This window comes from Rhinatrema bivittatum, chromosome 3, assembly GCF_901001135.1.
Source record: "Rhinatrema bivittatum chromosome 3, aRhiBiv1.1, whole genome shotgun sequence".
In the NCBI taxonomy this organism is placed as follows: domain Eukaryota; kingdom Metazoa; phylum Chordata; class Amphibia; order Gymnophiona; family Rhinatrematidae; genus Rhinatrema; species Rhinatrema bivittatum.
This window is the reverse complement of record NC_042617.1, coordinates 302,206,181-302,226,584: the sequence shown is the minus strand read 5'-3', so window position 1 is coordinate 302,226,584 and position 20,404 is coordinate 302,206,181. Positions and strand designations below refer to the sequence as shown.

The 20,404-nt window shown below is 48.6% G+C and overlaps 1 protein-coding gene across 4 annotated transcripts in view; it reads left to right on the top strand.

The window, feature by feature from the left end:
• The window catches only part of RARG (retinoic acid receptor gamma), a 176,764-nt gene that overhangs the window by 124,914 nt on the left and 31,446 nt on the right, over window positions 1–20,404 (top strand). For all 4 annotated transcript variants that reach the window (XM_029595068.1, XM_029595070.1, XM_029595071.1 and 1 more), the window contains 2 exons: window positions 15,482–15,630; window positions 16,715–16,856. In XM_029595068.1, the coding sequence (XP_029450928.1) occupies window positions 15,482–15,630; window positions 16,715–16,856 (291 nt within the window). The remainder of the gene's footprint in view (window positions 1–15,481; window positions 15,631–16,714; window positions 16,857–20,404) is intronic.

Genomic DNA, 20,404 nt, shown 5'->3' with positions numbered 1-20,404 from the left:
CAGGTGTGCCACGTAATATCCACCCCCAAGGAAGATTACATTAAAAAATAAAACCAAACCAAATCTTTCATTCCCTGCTTTGCCCCCCGCCCCCCTCCAAAGTGATTGTTTGGTTGTATACAGAAGCTATTAAAAAGGCTTATTGAGCCTGTAAGGGGATCTTGTGCAGGAAATGGCAGGGCCTTGATAACTGACTCCCCTGATGAGGGCTCAGAATTCTTATGCTAATTTACCAGCAGGCTTCAGATCTGATAAGAAGGCTTCTGGAGGGCCTCTTGTGTGCCAGGGTTCCCCCCCCACCATTCATTTCATGGAGATTGGGGGAGAGATTTGCATTGCAGGTTCGGGAGGGGGCAGGGGGTGCCTGGCAGGTGGACTTTACTTGTTACGGTGTCCCAGGGCATGGGGGGGTGGGGGGTGGGAAGAAAGAGAGAGAGAGAGCCTGAGAGGGCACATCAGTCACTGCAAGGCCCCAGGTAGTTAAAGAAAGGAAGAGACCCCATTGTAATGAATTTCTGTGTGCCTCAGAATAGACTGAGGAACAGGGTGAGGTGGCCAGCTGGCTTGCATTTGCGTAGAAGATCCCCAATTTGTTATTTAAAAAAAAAAAAATGGGGAAGGGAGCTGTTAGTGCACAAAATTATCGTGCAAAAGATGTTTATCCAACCCAGTGCATTTCAGGCTGTATAATCACATCCCACGTTCCCCTTTACATTTTCCAGGCAGCTTTTGGACACACAGTGTTTCAAAGTTAGCCATGAGCTGGCCATGCTATGGTGCCTCTGTGATCTGGAAACCTTGTGTACATCTTTTTGGCTGACTCTTATGGCTGACCAATAAACAGTATTGCAGACCTGCAGAGAATCTAAATTTCCCTCTTTGAAGCTTTTAGCTGTTGACCTGTCTGCTGCTGTTAGGCACAGACTAGTAACAGGACAGAAGATAGGATGATCGCCGAAGACCACAGCGGCCTGACCGGTCCCTGCTGCAGCATCACAGACCAAATGATCTCCAGCTTTACTCTTTGCTTCCCCCACAGCTAAGGATCTTTTGTGATATCGTCCCATGTTTACTTAACTCCAGCACCATTTTTGGAGCCCCCTCTTCCCCCACGGCTGCCAGAAAGCTGTTCCATGCGCAGGACCCCCCTGGTTAACTTTCCATTTCACTTCTCTCGCGAAGGATGGAAAATCCGTCTTCTGTTGAATAATCTGCTGCTTTCCCAGGGAATCGTGGGACACCGTCCACGCCGCTGGTAGTGACTGCCCAGGAGCCTTCAGCCTTTCCCACCTTCCCTCCACTTCCAATATCCCCCTACCAACCACATTTGCTTTCTTCCTTCCCTGCCTGGCCACTGTGCTCTTCCCTTCTCTCCCCCCACCCCTCGGGGTTATGGTACTCCCAGGTCCAACTCTCTCCACCACCTGCAGCCGGGTGGTGCAGTCAGCTGCCTAGCTTGTTCCTCTTGGGCAACTTGGAGCCACCAACCACTGCAGTGGTGAACAATGGAAAGGGAGGGGGCCATTGGGCTTTGCCCATGCACTCTCCATGATTTTCCCTACTGCTGGGTCTCCTACTTCGACCTTATACTGTGATACCTCCTAACATCCCCTTTGCTCTGAAAAAAAACAAAACAAGGAAAATAACTTTTGTGCATCATTTGTGCATGTGGCTTATTAAGACACCTTGGTTACGGTTCTTTTTTACACCACAGATGTTTGAGGTCCGTTGCAGAATCTAGTGCAGCTGAAATTTCAGGGAAAGAAAAGATGTTGGTGTATTGCATGCGGCCCGCTGAGGCTCAGATGACTCCTAGGCTTCGGTATCTGTAGTAACTGAGCATTAGGTTGTATGGCGAATTTTCCTAAGGTGCACGGTCTGAGCTTGCTGTGTGAGGTCATGAGTTGGAAGAACTGCCAGGCCACTGGGCAGTGAACGAGATGATTTTGTATGCCAGGGACCACCTTCACGTGTGCTCTCTCCACACTAACCGCATCAGCCTGGGGATCTTAACTCCGAGGACCTCCCCTCCCCTGTCCCTTCACAGTGATCATGCCCTTGGCATGGCATGCAAGCAACGGTGATTTAAGACACAAATGGGCCGATGCAATAAAGTGTGCCCAGCCTAGCGCACAGGTTTATGCGTATTTTGGGCACACAGGTCTAGCGCCCGGTGCGTTAAGGAGATTAGCGCGTCCAAAACGGGTGCCCTAACAAACGCAAACCCGATAGCGCCCAATGCATGCAAATTTCCATTTAGATGAGGGACATTAACTATTCCCGCCTGATGCAGGAAAGCGCTGGGCACCCAAGACACTGTTTTTTTCAACACAGGGAATTTAACTCCAGCTCCAGAGGTGGAGTAAAGTCAACTCGTAGTCAAGGGGCCAATGAGAAACTTTGCAAAATATGGTCCTCTGTTGCAATAAATGAGCGTTCCTTCTTAACATTATCCTGGCTCTTGATTTTTACTGCTTGCAGTGGTGAAAAATAAATATATATTGATTGGCTCAAAAAGAAGCACACGTTTCTTATGACCGCAGGATTTAGATGACCGTAGCAATGGGCGCCCTGATATAATAAACTGCAGCACTGAAATCGGCACCTCAGCAAAATAACCAAAAGAAGTGCGATCGGAACGGACGCTGGTATTGAGTTTCCGTTGCCCGATGCAATAACTTCTTTTCAGCGCCAGAGACGCACATTCTCCCTTAGCGTGCGCTTTTTTTTTTTTAATGCTGCCTCTCATTTAAATATTGCATCAGGGCGCACAGGGATGTGGCTGCGCGGGTGTTAGGAACACTTGAGCACCCGTTTTCAGCGTGCATCTTATTGCATTGGCCTGAAAAAGGTGGGGGTTTGAATTAACACAGGTTTGAAACTTGTGAGCAGCAGTGCCATTCGTCAAAGCTAGTTTTGTATATATCTGCAGTTCAGTTATTTTTCGAAAAAAAAAAAGAGGGTCCGGTCTAGGTTTTACCTCCTCATGTGCATGGAACTGTGTAGTCCCTGCCACTGGGAAACAGGACCTACATCTCCGCGCAGACCCTGAAGGTAAAACCAAGACTAGATCAGGTAGGAAATGGAACCAGTTGCCAACAAAGCAGTGAGCTAGCCCAAGTATGATATTATTATTATTATTTATTTTTTTTTACAGCCTAGATTAATACCTTTTCAAAACTGGTTCCCGTCTTAGTTGAGGCAGGCGCCCGCAAAGAAAAATTGCCTTGTGTCTTATGGGTCCGATGGTTTCTCCTTCCCCCACTGTGGCTACTGGAGAGGTGTGCAGGGGGGGGAGAGAGGAGACTGCCGAAGCTATAGGATGCACCGGACTCTTGTCAGTGCACCTGGAGAAGCAGTTCCTTCAGAGTCTTAGACCCATAAATATTTTTTTCCTGGTGATTTTTTTTTCCCACTTGAATATCCTGGTGCGTCTTATAGTCCGATAAATATGGTCCGGTAATCTGCGAAGTGACTTTGTGCAGGTAATAGTGATACAGCAGAGTTCACTGGTAGAGGCTGGAAGGAGGGGGTAGAACAGGCTCCTGATTGCCTTCTGACTTTGAGGTTTTTTGTCTTTTATTAGAGCCCTGTAGTACCTCTTCTTCCTCTTTCCGCCCACCCCCCCCCCTTTTTCCATTGACAGACAATTGATTGCCCTTGGGTTTATTGACCCCCATGTTAGAACTGCACTGACCATCAGACCTCTGTCAGCTGCTGGGATTTATGGCTGGGAAAGGACTCTCGGTCTCACACACACTGCCGGCTTCTTTAACCATGCGTGCGCAGGGCTCAGTATACAGACCTGTATCCTTAGGGCAGTCCCACCTGCTCCCCGATGGAGTGGTGCCTGCAGAAACCATTCCTTCTCATTAAAGTGTAGCCTTGGCAGGGGCGCTCTCACTTTGATAGAATAAAATGGTTCCTTACAGGTGCCGCACCAGCAGTTTCTTTTTGAAAACGTAAAATCATGAAGGTCCCTCTCTGTGTTCCTTTTTTTTTTTTTTTTAATTCCATTTCCTATTTAAAGTTTTTGGAAGCGCCTTGTGTGTGGCTGCGCCTGCCTTTTGCATAAAGCCGAAGAGGAGGAAGCCGCTGTGCTGTTCATCAGAGCCCCCCATGCAGATATTTCGCTGACACCTGTAAAGCCTGAATATAGCACGGAGAGCTGAAAAGCATATCATTAGACCCTCAGGCAAGTGTCGCGGGGATGTATGTAAAGCATGCATTCAGCCTAGACACCTGAAGAGAGCAGCTGGCGAGGGGGGGGGGGAAAGAAGGAGTGGTTTAAAAAAAAAAAAAAGAGATATGGGTACCACAACTATTGCACATTTTTTTTATTCCTGAAACACGTAAAAATAATGAAGATTCCTGTACGTACCCGGATTAGTCCAGACAGTGGGTTGAGCCTCCTTTCCAGCAGGTTCAACCCACTGTCTGGACTGATCCGTGGTACTACAGGAACGAAAATTAACAGGTAAGAACTAATTTTCCTATAAGATCCGCACACTAAGATGATTAAAAGCAATGTTCCAACTTTTTCACTGCCGGGTTGTAGGCTGCATGCAGATCTTTGGAGCCACGAAAGACGAGGGAGAAGTTTGTTGCTTTTTAAAATATTGTACAAATGGTTGCAGTTTAATGGACTTTTCCTGCCCCGTTTTCCTAGTGGGGCAGGAAAAGTCCCCGTGTGGCGGGTTACCCTAGGGGGCCTGCTGCCTGACCAAGCTGGAGAGAGGGAGGGAGACTTCTGCCTTTAACAAGGCATCAGTGGGGAGAGGTAGAAGGAAAGAGAGCCGAGAGGCTGAGGAGGGAGAGGGGGAACGTAAAGAGAAGGCAAACAAAAATAAAGGGAAGCGAGCAAAAAATGAAGACAAAACAAGACAATGCTCAATATGAGTTTAAACCCCCCCTCTTTATTACTATTCCCCCCCCCCCCTGTGGCTTGCAAATATTTTGACTGGTGCCTAGGTTTCCTGAAAATCTTGCCACCTGTGATTTAGAGTAGGAGCAGTTGTGATCAGGAGGCTGGACTGGGGAGTAATATCAGAAAATAACTCTCCATAGAAAGGGCGGTGGGGTAAAAACAGTAAAGGAATTTCCTGGGGAAGGCACAGGGGATCTCTGGTTGCCAGCGGGCGAGCTGAATCAGAGATTCAAGTGGGGTCCTGCGGTCTTGGGGCAGGAGAGATGGAATCTTAACCCGTTGCCATTTTTCCTTTGCACGAAAGCATGGGGATGAGCCGAGGGGCCGGGAGTTGGAGGGTTGTATTTGAGCTCTACACATGTGTTGTCCGATCCCAGCTTCGGTGGTGGCGTGATAAAGCTTGGAAGTAGCTGGGTGTTAAGGAGGTAATATTTGGCTGAGTAGTCACATAGGACAGCTTTCTTGCTGTGAGAGGTTGGAGCCGGGGGTGGGGTGGGAATAAGAACAAAAGGGGAACCTACTGAGCTAAGAGCAGGGGGCGAGCTGAAATAGAGCAGTGGACTAGCGCTGCTATTGCTGCTTCCCATTGCTGCGGCTTCTTCTTTCCCAGAGCGCTCTGATCTTGCTTACTGGTAGGATGTGAGGTGCTGCTGGACTGTCTCTCCCTTTCTCAGCTTTCATGTCTTTCGTGCATGCCTGTCCCGGTGGATGAGCATTAATATCAGTGCTGTGGAGGGCCCACCCTGCCAGAGAGCAGGCCTGTCACTGGGCTTTAACTGGCTCAGGCAGTCTGGGGTAGGAGGGACCCTCCACCTTGGATGACACTTAGAAGGCAGGCTGGGGTGCTGCAGCCGGGCTCCCTCTGGTCTGTGGTCCTAGCACTGTCCTAAGCTGCAGTAAATGAAAGCCCCTGATGTTAGAAAGAATTCCTCTCTCTCTCTCTCTCTCTCTATCTGCAGGGTTTTGGGGACGTTTCCTTGAGGTTAGGATGGTGCAGGAGCTGTCAGCTGGCCCTCTTTTTTTTTTTTTGTTTATTAGCTAGGGTGTGTCAACTTTCTGCCTTCGACAGTGTCCCAGTAGTTATCACTTCCTTTCAGTTCCACGTTCCCTCTCCCTCTCAGGTGGAAAGGGCTTAATAAATGTTAGAGGCCTCCTAAAACATTGTCCATTTTACTTGTTGTTGTTTCTCTCTCTTTCCACTCATTCCCTCCCATTGTTTCCTTTCCCTCCATTCTTCCTTTATCTCCTTTTTTTCCCTTCCCATCATCCTCCCATTCCCCTTCTTTCTCCTCTGTTTCCCTTTTGGTTGCTTTGCCTTCCCCCCCCCATCCCTCTTGTTCTTCCCTCCTTTACTAGATCTCCCTCTCCGCCACCTCCTGCTGCTGGGCCAGGAGGAAGTTATCAGACTTTTTTTTTTACGCAGGCTCAGGAATGTCAGGGCTCTCCTTATTTCCCCAGGTACAATGGCTGAAACCAGTTCAGCAGAGGTGGAGTCCTTTCCCCCTGCACAGCCAGTACCTGGCGGGACAGAGGATGGCAGGCTCCACTTGGCTCCTGCAGTGCAAACACCAGCCTGGGTGCGCCTGGCTTGGAAACTGGAGCCAGCCTCCAGGGAGCCTGCAGAGCCCCCCCCCCTTCCTGAGAGCCAGCGAGCGGGAGTAGTGCCACCACTTGCAACTGCTGCCGCCTCACGTTTTCGGGCCGGGGAGACTGGGCTCGCTGGCCACGCACCAAGAATGCAGGGCTTGGCACATCCTTGTGCGGGGTGGCCGGCGTAACAGAGACCGAGTTTGTAAGTGGGATGCTTTTCGGGGGCAGGCAGCATTGCTGCATCGAGTAGGCAGGGTGGTATCACGTTTTCTTAGAATATTTCTCATCAAACCACGACGGTGGTGTTTGCTTAAAAAAAAAAAAAAGGAAGTTTTTTAAGTTCCTGGTTGCAAAAAAAAAAAAAAGTTCAGATTTTGTATCAGATTTTTATCTTCCCAACATGCTGTGGTTGTAAGATTTGCTGAGCAAGGTCTTCTCATGGTGAAAGCTGCAGTTATGAACTGGAAGAAGTGCCAGGCCGCCGGGCAACGGATGAGATGGTTTTTACATGCCAGGGACCACCTTCACCTATGCTTCTTCTCCAGTGCTGCAGTTTTAGACCCACAGCTTTCTCTGTAGCTTTCTGCTCTAGCAGCGGGCTTCACTGCTGGTGCTGCCAAGTTTGGGAAACTGAAGCACAGGAAGATAGAGATTTAGCCGACTTTTTACACAGAGTCCCCATTAGAATTCAGGAGCTCCCAAACCAGCAAAAGTTGCAGCAGTGGGAACCTGTGCATCAGGGCCAACCCTGACACATCTAAACAGTCTGACTTAAGAGTCACAACAATAATTTAGTGCTTACTGGGTAGAGCATCTAATATCCCCCAAATCTCGGTGCTTATAAAGACAAGTTACATAATTAGAAGTTCAGCATGGCAAAGTGTGATCTCAGGGGGGTGGAGATGGTAGCATACTCTGACACACCCAGAGTATGAATGCAGCCAGCACAGCAGCTTGGGCACGTGATAGAGTTTGCACCCTACTCTTTTTTTTTTCCCTTCCTCCTCCCCCTGCTCTGACTGTGTAGCTTCTGTGGTCTGCCCTCACACTGGGGCAGACCTGGCCTGCTCAGGATGCATGCACACCCATGTGGGGGGGGGGGGGTGAGGGAAGACATGGAAAGTGCCAGGCAGTGCGTGGGTAGACCCTCTGGTCTCCATCTTTCGGTGCACCCCTCCCCCCCTAGCTTGCCTGCCTGTATCAATAATCCTGAATGCAGCACAAGCTGCTGAAGAGATACTGCGGGGGGGGGGGGGGGGGAGAGGAGGCAGCAGCACTTCGAGATGCCCCCCCCACATTTGAAAGAGTGACTGGCAGGCATATTGCTTTATTCCCCCAACTTAAAAACCAAATCTGAAGTTGGATGTGCAGGTGGGAGGAGGAGGTTTAATCCAGTAATCTGAGCACAGGGTTGGGAATCTGACGCTCTCGAGTGCTCATTCCAGCTCTGCAACTTTTTAGGCAAGTCAGTGTGTACCATTTTATGCCTACATCTCTGGGTGGGAATACTTATCGAGGTCCTACGTAGGTTTGTGTGAGCTCTATAAATACCAAATCATTACTGTAGCCAAAAAGGAGGAAGGATTGGAGTGGGAATCACCAGAGAAAAGGGGAGTGAGCAGTGAGCTGAACGGCTCAAAGTAGAGTTTGAAAACTAGTTAAAAAGGGGTAGACTGTGTGGTGTGGTGGGTACAAGCAGGGGTGGATTTATCAGCAAGCAGAGTGGGGCATATTCCTATAGACAGGCACCCTGCCCGTGTAAGTCATTTGTTTTATGTTGTCAGCTGCGGAGCAGTGCCATCTTGTTGGAGTTAGGTGCCAGTATAAATCTGCTGCTAGTCTGGTGCATGCGGTTTGTAACTGCGACGCCCCATGGTGGCCTTCTCTGTGGTCAGAAGTCAAGAAAGCATTGAACTGGTCAGCACTTTTTAGTCATTAAATCATTACCTGCTTCTGGGGGAGCCGGAGTGGAAGAGCATTACCATCAGAAAAGGTGAATAAGAACTGCCTGGGATGCATCACAAAGAGTTGAGCCCCCCCCCCCCCCCCCCCTTGTCAGCACTCAGGGATAGCAGCCACTAAATCTTGTAAAAATGTTTAGGTCAGGTTTTATCATTGTCCTCCTTTTACTCCTCCAACCTCCACCTTCACCCCGCCACTATCACTGTCCCCTTTGGCAGATTCTTATGACTTTATTATATTTGACACTCAAACACTTGGCAGGTACATTAGTTGCTCCATTCCTTTGATTCATTTTGGTGGTACGCGCATATCTAACGAATGGGTAGTGTGCGCGCAGAAACGAATGGTGTGCATATATGTACCTACCGAGTACATACACGCACATCATTCGTTTCTGCACACACGCTATCCATTCATCAGATTCATTTCAGCGTGCTGCTGAAATGAATCAAACGAATGGAGTGCCGAATGCACATTCCTAGTATTTGAGTGTAAGCTGTACACCACTCAGAATGATCTTGAGATTAAAGGAGCAGTACAGATGAAATGGAAAGTCAGTTTAATAAATCAGGTTTTTAGCTGCATGCTACTATCGCTATAAAGAGTGCTTCATGATATTCTTGAAAATTAAATCCTCTGGCAAAAGTTTAATGTGCTATTTCAAAACCGTGCAAAGCAAACAGACTTACAGGAAATTTTGGAATGTTTTGCCCTGCATTTTGCCGAGAAATTGAAACTGGCCCCAGGTGACTTGCATAAAGCCACCTGATAAGTGGTGGATGAGAAGAACCAAATCCAGATGTCCCAGGTCCCAGCTCCAAATACCCTGGTCGGGGGATAAAAGTAAAATCTGACCCCTTGCTCTCCTGCTCCTCTCATTTTTTATATTTTTTCTTCCCTGAAAGAAAATGAATGTTAGAATTTGCTTTTACTTGTCCACGTCCGCCTTTACTGACGTAAGTAGATTTTGGATACTGCTGTGCTGATTGTTATCAGAAACCTCTTCTAACTCAAAATAGAAGATCTGGGCAAATAAGGACTGCTTGACCCACCCAGTCTGCCCATTTGTTTCTGCCTACTGTGCCGTCACGGGTTTTGCTGCTCCGTGGTCTTCTCCCTTCTTCCCTTTGAGACTTTCCCACGCATGCTTGATGTCTGGCTCCCCCCACCTCTATTGGCAGTCCATTCTATGTGTCCTCTACCTTTGAGCTTCCCTGCCTTCAGCTTAGATGTTGACCCCCTTCTCAAACTTGTCAGGCTATGGAAAATGCTTCCTTCTGGTGCGTTACTGAAGCCTGCAGGATATTGAGATGTCTGTCTCATATCTCCTGTTTTCTGCGGGTATTCGGGAAGCACCTTCAGACAGCTTTATGATCTAAAAGGCAAATTTATTGATAGCAATACAAAGACAATATAGACAATTAAAAAAGAGGAACAAGGAAAGAGGAAGTCGTTGTTTCTCTGGAGGCGCAGGTCAGTGGCAACTGGGCATCAGCTTGCTTCTCAGATGCGGAGCTCTTCGGCTGGAGTTTTTAAACTTTTTGCACTGTCCAATAGAAATACATTGATGCACATCCTGGGTGTATTAATTTCTTCTAATATCCAATTATGAACGTTGCTTTATAGTCCAATCAGGTACCGTCTCTGGGGTGTTGCCATCTTCCGGTAATGAGCTTTGCCAAAGCACATGGTTGTGGAATATGTTGCCAGCAGAATCAGGAAATACACATTCAGGCTCAAGGCCTATATACACTCCCCTTTCTTCTAGAGAGCAGATCCTTAGCTCCATCAGTGTCTCTATGTATGGGTTCAGGGAGGTCCGGTGGCAGGGCATTAACCCCACAGGGCTCTTAGTCTCAGCCGCAAGGACAAGAAGCAACCATTCCCAGCTCATGGCTTGTAGCCAGAAATGAGATCCGTAAACAATCAAATCAGCTCGGCTAAGAAGCCAAGGTGAAACCCAGGTCATGCATCATTTTGGTGGCCTTCCTTTGACTTGACCGTTCTCGGACAGTGGCCCTCTGTAGATGTGGTTCTCAAGGTGGGGAGCTCACCAGAGACCTGTAGAGCAGTGTTTCCAAACCCTTTTCTGGAGGCACCCTTAACCAGTCTGGTTTTTAGGATCTCCATATTGAGTTATGCATGAGAGAGATTTACACACAATGAAGACCCTGAAAGTGCAGGAAAAAAGTAATATTGCCCGTCTGTACTGTCATAGAGAGGTGCTGGCACTTCCCATGTACTATTAGTGGTACCTCCTTAGAGGTTCTCACTGAAAACCCCCCAGCAAGTCAGCCCAGAGAAGGATGATAAGCATGGTGAGACTTAAAAGACCTAAACATGAATACCCTAGAGGAGAGGAGAGAGAGATGGACTGGTGGACTTCTGGAAGCGTCTTCCAGTGGACATGCTGGGGACAGAAATGATATGGGAAGCCAAGAAAGCCTGGGTCAAGCGCAGAGGATCAGTACCAGTAGGGGAAGTGAGTAGCAGGGTCTGGAAGAAAGAAGGCGCAGCCGTACCGTACAGACACATTCTGCAAGGACTTTCAGACTCTGCTGGAGATTGGGGAGGGGGTGGCACTTCTGCTGATTTTGCTGAAGACTCGTTGCAAATGTGGAAAACACGGGCCAAAAGTCCTGGAGAATCAGCAGAGCGCTGGAAAGCTGGACAAGAGAGAGAGAGCTGGGCGTGCTTACGCCCACACGGCTAAATGAATCTGGAAGAAAGAGCCTGCTTTATCCAACCTTTGATTTTTTCAGTTAGAAATTGAAAAACCCTAAATCTTCCAAAGCTGGTTTCAGTTCAGTCTCCAGTCTCTCCCACTTTCTCCCTTTTGTCCTTGGGTTTTTCCTTGCTGTGAAATTCAAACACTCCTCCCCAGGAGGAGGAGGAGGAGTGGACCTTCCAAATCGGGCATTGTTTTATCTTGAAGAGGTGAAAATGAGTGGAGTTACAATTCATTAAGCTGTAATAGTTTGCCCTGCTGGCGGGAGTCTCTCTGCCACAGATAAAGAGCCTTGCTGGGAGTCAGAGCATGGGGGACTGCTGTCACGAGGAAGCCCCATGTAATAAGTCCTGCCTTAAGACTGTGCAGTGCAATCCAGCGCACTGTTTCTTAACGCCGGCGCTAATAAAAAAAAAATATATATATATATATATATATATATATATATATAAATACGGTGAACAAATGGTATGCTAATGTGCACTCAGCACAGGTGATCACAGGTTTTTAACTTGAGTGGTGGGGAGGTCTCTTGGACAGGATCTCTGGGCACAGAAATCATTTTATGCTTGTTGTGCAGGCAAAAAAATATAATGTAAGCCTACAAAAAGACTTCCGATGCAGAAAGCTTAGTTAAACCAGTGCACCTCTCAGCACTGGGAGGGAGGTAACAGTTAATGCCTCAGCATGGGATTGGCAATCAAGGGCACTAAGCAGTGCGCACATTTATTATTATTTATTTATTTATTGTGACCAAAACTCCTTGCCTCATTGGGAGTAAAGCTTGCACTCAAAAAACTGTGTGCACAACTGAGAGTAAACCTGCGCTCTCTGCTGAGCTCACCTTATTGCATTGAGCCCAAGGAGGCTTGAAGTTGTGAGATCGACTGAGTCAAGGGAATTATGGATGTTTTTAAGATGTGAGCCACAGCAGCGGGCGGTATATAACTGAAATGAGACAGTCCTTACAGCAGGCCTGGTATATCCCATCATCTTCCTTCTAAGCACCCCAGTAAAATCAGGTTAGCTGTATTTGGGGACCCAAGGGGCAGCTCGTCAGGGGGGTTAGGAGCTGTGGAGCAGCTAGTTACGTTAGCCGGATCTATCCAGCTAACTTTAGGACAGCCCTACAGCGCGACCAGACTTGGCTGCATAAGTAGCATAACTTATGCGGCTAACTCTGGCCCGCCCTGAAATGCCTCCTGCCCGCCCCCGAATTATGCAGCTAGAATTTAGCCACATATGGCTTCAAATATCGCTGCTGTCCCGTTTAGACGGGTAACTCTTCAGTTACCCGTCTAAATGACTTCTGAATAGCGGCCTCAGTATGTCTAAGATAGGCAGGCGCTCCAGGTCTCTAGATGCAATGCAACAAACCCAGGACTGGATCAGCCTGCTCCTTATGATGAGGCGATGCTGTGGCAGAGGCCACAAAATCTGACCCTTGCCACATAATTGCCTGGTCCCTGTGGGGTTGCGAAAAATCGGGGGGGGGGAGGGGGTGGCCAGGGGACCTCCATTTCTCTGGTCCTAGTCTTCACCCTTTCTCCCACCCTGTGTTGGACCAGATGAGCAAGAAGATGAGAACAGTAGTGCCTTAAGAGTGCAGTCTCCTCTGCTGCCTGAGTCCTGATTCGTGGCATGAGCCCCTCCACACTACAGTTGCCTTATCTAGGCCCAAGGCAGCAAGGGACGAGTCGTGTGACCCAAAGCACCAGCTTTTCCTGCTTCATCCTCCCAGTTTGACATTGGAGGGGAGTGGGGGAGTACAGGAGGAGGCGAGGAGGCAACTGGCTGGGAAAAAATGAGAAGGAAATCAGCACTAGAGGGACTGGGAGAATGAGAGGGAGTTGGCACAGGCTGGCAGCTATGAGAAGGGATAGGGAGCAAGTGGTGAGTGTTTGTAAGAGCTGGATTAGCACATTGGGGTCGTGGGGGCAGAGAGAGAGAGAAGGGATCTGCACCGTGTGGAAAGAGGGAGTGAAAGAAGCAATGTTTTTTCTCTTCCCTCCCTTCTCCGCTCTGTCCTTTCTTCCCCTTTTCTCTGTGATCTCGTCTTTTCCTTTTTCTCCTGTAATTTCTGATCCCGCTTCCCCACAGATAAAGAAAAAAAAAAAACAACCCCTGAGAAAAATAAAATAACATCCAGACACATAAGAGAGGTTGGAGAAAGACTTCATGAAGTAAAATAAAATGCACATGGTCTAATATGCAAATGTGCCACAGAATTTCAGAAGTGGCCGCAGAAGTTTCTAACTTGCCACAGACTCCGCACGTTTCATGACATCAGCTGTAGCACTGATGTCAAGTAAGGGACTTTTGCAACATGTTCCTGTTATGAAAGGAATGGCAAAACGGAGCAGAAAGGGTGTGAAATCACTCTTTCACTGATAAGAGTGCTGCAGACAGCTTGCTGTGGATCATTTCTCAGCTCTCTCTTCTGGTTATTTCCCCAAAGTCATCGTTGTATTTTGGGTTTTTTTTTTTTTTTCTTTTTCCTGAAACTGGAATGCTTTACTGAAATCTGTATTGTCTGGGGTTCCTCCTCCCTAAGCCCCCTTCTCCCTGTGAGGCTTTCTTCCCCTGGCTGTTAGCAGGGCGGCGGGTGGCAGTGACAGGACGGGGAGGGCAGCGAGCAAGTGTAGTGCATCTGGCTCTGGTTCACGGTTTCCCCCAGCCTCATTACCCGTAGGCTCCATTACATAATGTGACGAGTCCTTCTCCTGTCCCCTAAATCAGGGGTGCTCAAACCAGTTCTCGGGTCCCTCCCAGTTGGGTTTTCAGGATTGTGCTAATGAATAAGCATGAGGAGGAGGTAGGTCATGCAAGTAAATCTCGGGCATATTCATTAGAGAGAGAGCCTGTAAACCCGCCTGGCTGTGGGAGGCCCTGAGAACTGGTCTGAGCACCCCTGCCCCTAAAACCACCCCATCGCCTTAGGTGCAGACTTAGATGTGAGCCCTCTGGAGATAGGAAAATCCCTTACAGTTACCTGAATGTGCCGAAAAGCAGAATCTACATCAAATAAATGAAAAAAGTAAATACTTCACAAAACTCTCGCTGACTCAAGGCCGCGCCGCCCGTGAGCAGGCCCTGAACTTGCAGGCAAAATAACTTCCACCTAAAGGTTACTTTGTCCTGTGTGTGTGTGCGGGCGACACTGTATCCTGCATTATAAGCTGGAGAGTTTTTCAATCTCGCTGACTTCCCATTTGGATCGAATGCTTTAAATGTCGAGTCGGAGAGGGAACTGAGCAGGAAAATGGAGAAAGAAGTGAACAAAGAGAGGGGGAAAAAAACCCTCTTAAACCGAAGAGGCAGCAAGAAGAAAACCAGCGGCTGACTTTCTGTCCTGGTGGCTGCGTGTTCTCCGTTCCCCTGGGGTTTGGGGCTTGCTGAGCCAGGCCAGGGAGACAGGGGATTAAGTTACAGGACATGGTTAACTCCTTAAACCTGTTTGGGCCGGAATGTGGTATTTAGGGCCTTGTAACAGGAAATTCAGTGTGTGTTGAAAGATGGGATTGAAAGCGTCTGGGAGCTGTGCCTGGGGACATTCGCTCCATTCTTTTTCCAGGGACGGAGGTTATTTTAGGGTTAAGGCTCCCCCCCCCCCCCCCCCTCCAGTTATTTTGGGCTGCTCTAAATTGGTAGCAAATGGTGCTTTGGCTGTTAATGTTTTATCTTCCCGAAGCTTCCAGATCAGGGCACATCTGTAAAGGCATTCTCTGCCAGTTTACCCCGGGAGAGTGAGAAAATTCTTCCTTTTCTGCAGTTTCCTCCTGTTCCTTGGACCTGTTTGGTCAGTGGCACCATGAGCCGTCATTCACAACTTACCCAGGAGATTTCCTGTATTTTGTAGCCTCTCAACCTTACCCAAACCACCGAGTGACGGCAGTCCTTGACCAGAGCTATGTGCATCCCAGTCCCAGCCAGTAGGTGTCACTATTGAGCAGTGGCTGGGGCTCCCCCTCCCATCGGGTCCGCAAACACCTTTGCAGCACTGTCAGCCCCGGGGAGCAGAAGCCTGACCCTGAAATAGAACCCAGGTCCTCCCCAGAGCAGTGCACAATGTTTGCCACCGGGCTGGCCCCATGTTCCTCCTTCAGAACATTTCCCACCCTTTCTCTGTGCCATGCTAAGAGGCTTCTCTGTTGCAGACTTAGACTGTTCTAGATGGTGGGGTTTTTTTTTGCCCATGAGATATGTGACTGATCTGATGTTATATATAGGGTTGGGAGTGTGTGTGTGTAATGCTTTTCTCTTTCTTTCCCCAGCGGTGGAAACACAGAGCACGAGTTCAGAGGAGATGGTCCCCAGTTCCCCGTCCCCTCCTCCTCCTCCCCGGGTCTATAAACCCTGCTTCGTGTGCAACGACAAGTCATCAGGATATCACTACGGGGTCAGCTCCTGCGAGGGCTGCAAGGTGAGCGGGGGAGCCCCCCCGAGGCTCATGTTTTAAAAAGAAGGCTGTGATTTTGCACACACACCCCCCACTCCCGATATCCCAAGCAGTGTGAAGCAAGTTTCAGAAGCACTGAGATTTGGCTATTTGAGGCCCCTTATCCTGCACGTTCTTTTAAGATGCAGCCTTGCAGTTACTTCCGAAGAGCCAGGAGCAGTAGGGCAGGTTAGCGAGCAGTTCTTATTCATCATGCGGGTGCATTCACCCCCACGTACGATAGGCCCATAGTAGCTGCAAAGTCATAAATACACATGCATTCATCTGATGGATTTCTGCCGCGTCTGAGCCTAAAACCCGGTTTCATTCAGTCCCTGAAGGTAGATGGGCTCCCAGAAAGGGAGCTCAAAAAAACCTGAAGTCGTCAGCCGAAGGAAAAGGGTGGGGGGGAGCATTTGTTGTGATTTGTAGAATTCTGAAAACTGGAAATCGGATGACTTCAGGATTTGCGGCGCATGCAGACAGGTCTAGTTTGAGTACATGCACATGTTACCCGCATGTGATATGTGGTCTAGTGTTAGACCACTGAATACAGGAGACTTCTGGGTACATGGGCAAGTCAGTATAACGCTGTGTGCTGTTTCTCTATATGACCTTGAAACAAGTCACTTTGCTTTCTTGTACTTGTTTACCAAACTGTAATTGGGTGGTAATGATCAAAGGATTGTTCTTTCTCCCCTTTGTAAACCGTCCTGCAGCCCAAGTATCTGAAGTGTGCTGTTTAGCTCTCTACCCTGGAAGTGGCTGCTTGCTTATTTTTAAATGTAAAGTGTATTGGGATCCTGCCTGGATGACTTGTCCTTGTAAATATAAATCTATATTATTTATGCACGCACACATGCATTTAGACAACGTACCTACTGACATTAACATGTCAGTAGGTACGTGTGTGCACACGTACCTACTGACATGTTAATCTCCTGAGTTGCTTTATCCAGTCTATGGTACCACAACTGATGGTGCTAGCATGATCTCTTCCTCCTTTTCACCCAGGGCAGCTTTCATCCTCTCTCTCTCTCCCTCTCTCTCATTTTCTCTGTGCCTGCAGGGTTTTTTCCGCAGAAGTATACAGAAGAACATGGTGTACACTTGTCACCGGGACAAGAACTGCCAGATCAACAAAGTGACGCGGAACCGTTGCCAGTACTGCCGGCTGCAAAAGTGCTTCGAGGTTGGCATGTCTAAAGAAGGTGAGCCGGACACAGGGCATTTTGGGGGCTGGCAATCGCATTGACGGGGCCTAGCCGAGCAAAGTCCCGCTGCCATCCGATCAGGTGGCAAGCTCGGTGCTCCGTCTGAGAAATCCCATGTCCCGTGGCACAGGAAGTAATCAGGCGCGCACATTGAACATTGCTGCAGCAGAGTATTAGACGTAAGGGTGCCTGTGATGCACCGGCATTTGACCGAAAAGGCAGCCCTTTACAAAGGAGTTTCTGCTGTGACCATATCAGACATCAGATTGCATTGGGATGGATGTTAGTTTCATCCATATCTCGTCTTCCTTTTTTTAAATCAAAACCTTGTGGAGCTCGATTAGTAACGTTCTGGATGCCTAATGCTGTTTCTATGCTTATTCGCTTCCAGCTCTCTCGCATTTTGAGTCAACTAGGTCCATTTAGGTAGATTTAGCTTACATCTTTTCATTTGATATCTTTGACAAGTGACTCGTCTCAGGTATCTTGTAGGGTGCTGGCTGGCACTGTAGGGTTTGGTTTTTTTGGGTTTTTTTCAGAGCAGGCTGCTCCACTCCTGGTTTTACCCCTGTTGCTATAGACTTATTTTAATTTCCTGAAGAAAAGGCTTAAGGGCCTCAAATCCAAGCATGAAGAGGGAGTAAAGTCAGGCCGGCGCAGCGTGCCCCGATGATGATGGAACTGGTTGGTCATGCTGCCCATTATAACTATTATCAAAGGTGCATTAATGTGGCAAGTTTAGCATGGTTATCCACTGAAGATACGAAGCCTTTCCTAAGATACGGGCCGATACAGTATAAGTCGCGGGAGAGCGGGCGAGCGCCCAGGCCACTTTCCTGTGCGCGCGATTCTGTATTCAAATGAGGGCCCGCGGCAAAAAGAGGCGCTAGGGACACTAGCGCGTCCCTAGCGCCTCTTTTTGGACAGGAGTGGTGGCTGTCAGCGGGTTTGACAGCCGACGCTCAATTTTGCCGGCGTCTGTTCTCGAGCTCGCTGACAGCCACGGGTTCGGAAACCGGACGCCGACAAAATTGAGCGTCCGGTTTTCAAGCTGTGGGCCGATTTTCCAATTTAAAAATTTTTTTTTAACTTTTTTTAACTTTCAGGACTTCCAGCTTAATATCGCCATGATATTAAGTCGGAGGATGCACAGAAAAGCAGTTTTTACTGCTTTTCTGTGCACTTTCCCGGTGCCCGGAGAAATTAACGCCTACCTTTGGGTAGGCGCTAATTTCTGAAAGCAAAATGTGCGGCTTGGCTGCACATTTTGCTTTCTGAATCGCGCGGGAATACCTAATAGCGCCCGCAACATGCATTTGCATGTTGCGGGCGCTATTAGGTTCGGATGGGTTGGACGCGCATTTTCAACGCGCTATTACCCCTTACTGAATAAGGGGTAAAGCTAGCGCATCAAAAACGCGCGTCCAATCGCGGGTTAACAGTGCGCTCCGCCGGCGCGCACTGTACTGTATTGGCCTGATATTGTTAGAAGCGATTTTACCTGCTGAAGCATTAGCATACTTCAGTAAATAGACCCCCTTAATAACTCTTTAGGAGGCAAAGAGGCGTAGCTCTGCTCTTGGCTCGGTATGAAAGTATAATTGACTAGCCGGAATGCCTTTGGAGAGAGGGCTTTATGATTTCCTTGTCCTATTCATGCCATGTATTTCAACTCAAATCCCCACCAGCTTTTGCCTCTTGTTAAGAATTTGCTGAGCATTCCTGTCCTTGCCCCTGGTCGGTGCTTTCTCATCGTCTGCCTACGATTCTGCGAGCTGCACTGGTGGAAGGAAAGGGGGTTGTGCAGGGCTGCCGTGCCTTTAAGGAGGCTGTCAGCAGCGGGTCTGCCTGCAGATGATAGAGTGCTATTGCTTTACTTCTGGCTGCTCTGACAGCATGTCCCTGCCTGTCCCTTCCGCCCCTGCATTAATCACCAGCTCCTTAGCAGCACATCATTTACAGGAGCGTGTGTCTGTCCCCAGCCCCTGCCATTAATTTTGGGGCTGCCTGTCGCTTTAAGGAACTGGCAGGATTTATCCTGCCGGGGATCAGGGGTCGTAGCTAGGGATACAGGAAGCAAGGGTGGTCTGCGGAAATGGACACTTGCAGGCCAGGCCCAGGCAGGCTGGAATGGGCTCAGAGGCTAACAGGATGCAGAGAGCTGCCAAGTAACTTGGCGCCTGGAGGAGACTTTTTTTTTTTTTTTTTTTTTTTAAAACCAGTCCTGGTTTTTGAACCTGCATCACAGTGTATTGTGGGATTTGTAGTCTTCTTCCCTGTGAAATTAGCAGTATAGATACCAGACTGTACCAGGAAAGGAGGTCTAATATTCAGAGCTGGCCTAAAGTATCCCTGCAGGGGATTGGGTTACTTGGCAGCTTGTGGACACTTTAATCTAGAATTTGCTTCTCCCAGCCAGTTTTGTGTACCCCCTCGGAAGAAGCCCCTTCTTTTTATCCAGATCATAATTTGAGTGCCCAAATGGCTCCATGTCATAAGGGGCTTGATGAGCCAGTCCTGCTCTTACTTTGATTGCATTGATAGATTTATAGTCCTGCTCTTTTTCTGGTTGGGAGGGGGCCGGGCATCTCTCTGTGGGGAGGGGGGCCGGGCATCTTCTGCGCTTGGCTTCTTTCCCTCAGGCTTGAGCTCACAGACTATAAGTGGATTTCCTGTGGCTCAGATTATCCTGTTACCAAGAGCTTGCTTGCGCTTTATCCTGGGGTGAGCAGGAAGTGCAGAAGAGGACAATAAAATTAGAGCGAAACGGGGTAGAGAAGTGGAGGGAAAGCGAAAAAGGGGGGCAGAAAGCGAAGTGAGGGAGCCAGACATACCGAGGCGTGAACATTTTAGGGTGAGGCGCTTCTCTGTCATCTTGGTATTTTCTCAGGGAGAAAGCCCTGTTCCTTGATCCTTGCCTCATTGAGTAGTTTGCTCTCTGCTTCAGACTTCAGCCTACTTAATCAGCCTCTTTCCTCTTCTGCTGTCAGGCCCTGCCACCTGTGGGCAAAGGTTGGGAGGTCAGGTTAGGGGGTCAACACTATGTAATGCTGCTCCCTAGTCAGGTGTGGCAGGTGGTCAAAGCAAAGCTGAGAGCGGAGGGCTGAGTTTCATGCCCCTCCTCCTGTCTTTAGCCGGCACATCCTGCACACACAAAATCCTAAAATCGGTCCAGTGCACTGTGGTGCAGCTTCAGGACTGCATCTTTGTTCCTATCGCATAGATGATTCCCCGTTTACCTTTGGTCACCATGCTCTTTATACCCTGGACACCACCGCATAATGATCCTGACTGGCTGTCACATCAGAAAGATTTTGGTCATAAAATAACGTTTTTAGTTCATCAGTGCATGAGGACCCAAAATGTCACACAGTTGTGTCTGTCTGAGTTTGAGGATGAGTTGAAGGTCCGGTGGGGAGGGGAAGGGGAGATAATTTAAAAATGTAGCAATGTGTGTGTCTTGTTCCAAATTCAGAAATGAGTCTCTGAACTCGTTCGTCGTTTTTCCTGTGCACAGCATTTGCAGTGTTTTGTGTTGTCCTTTC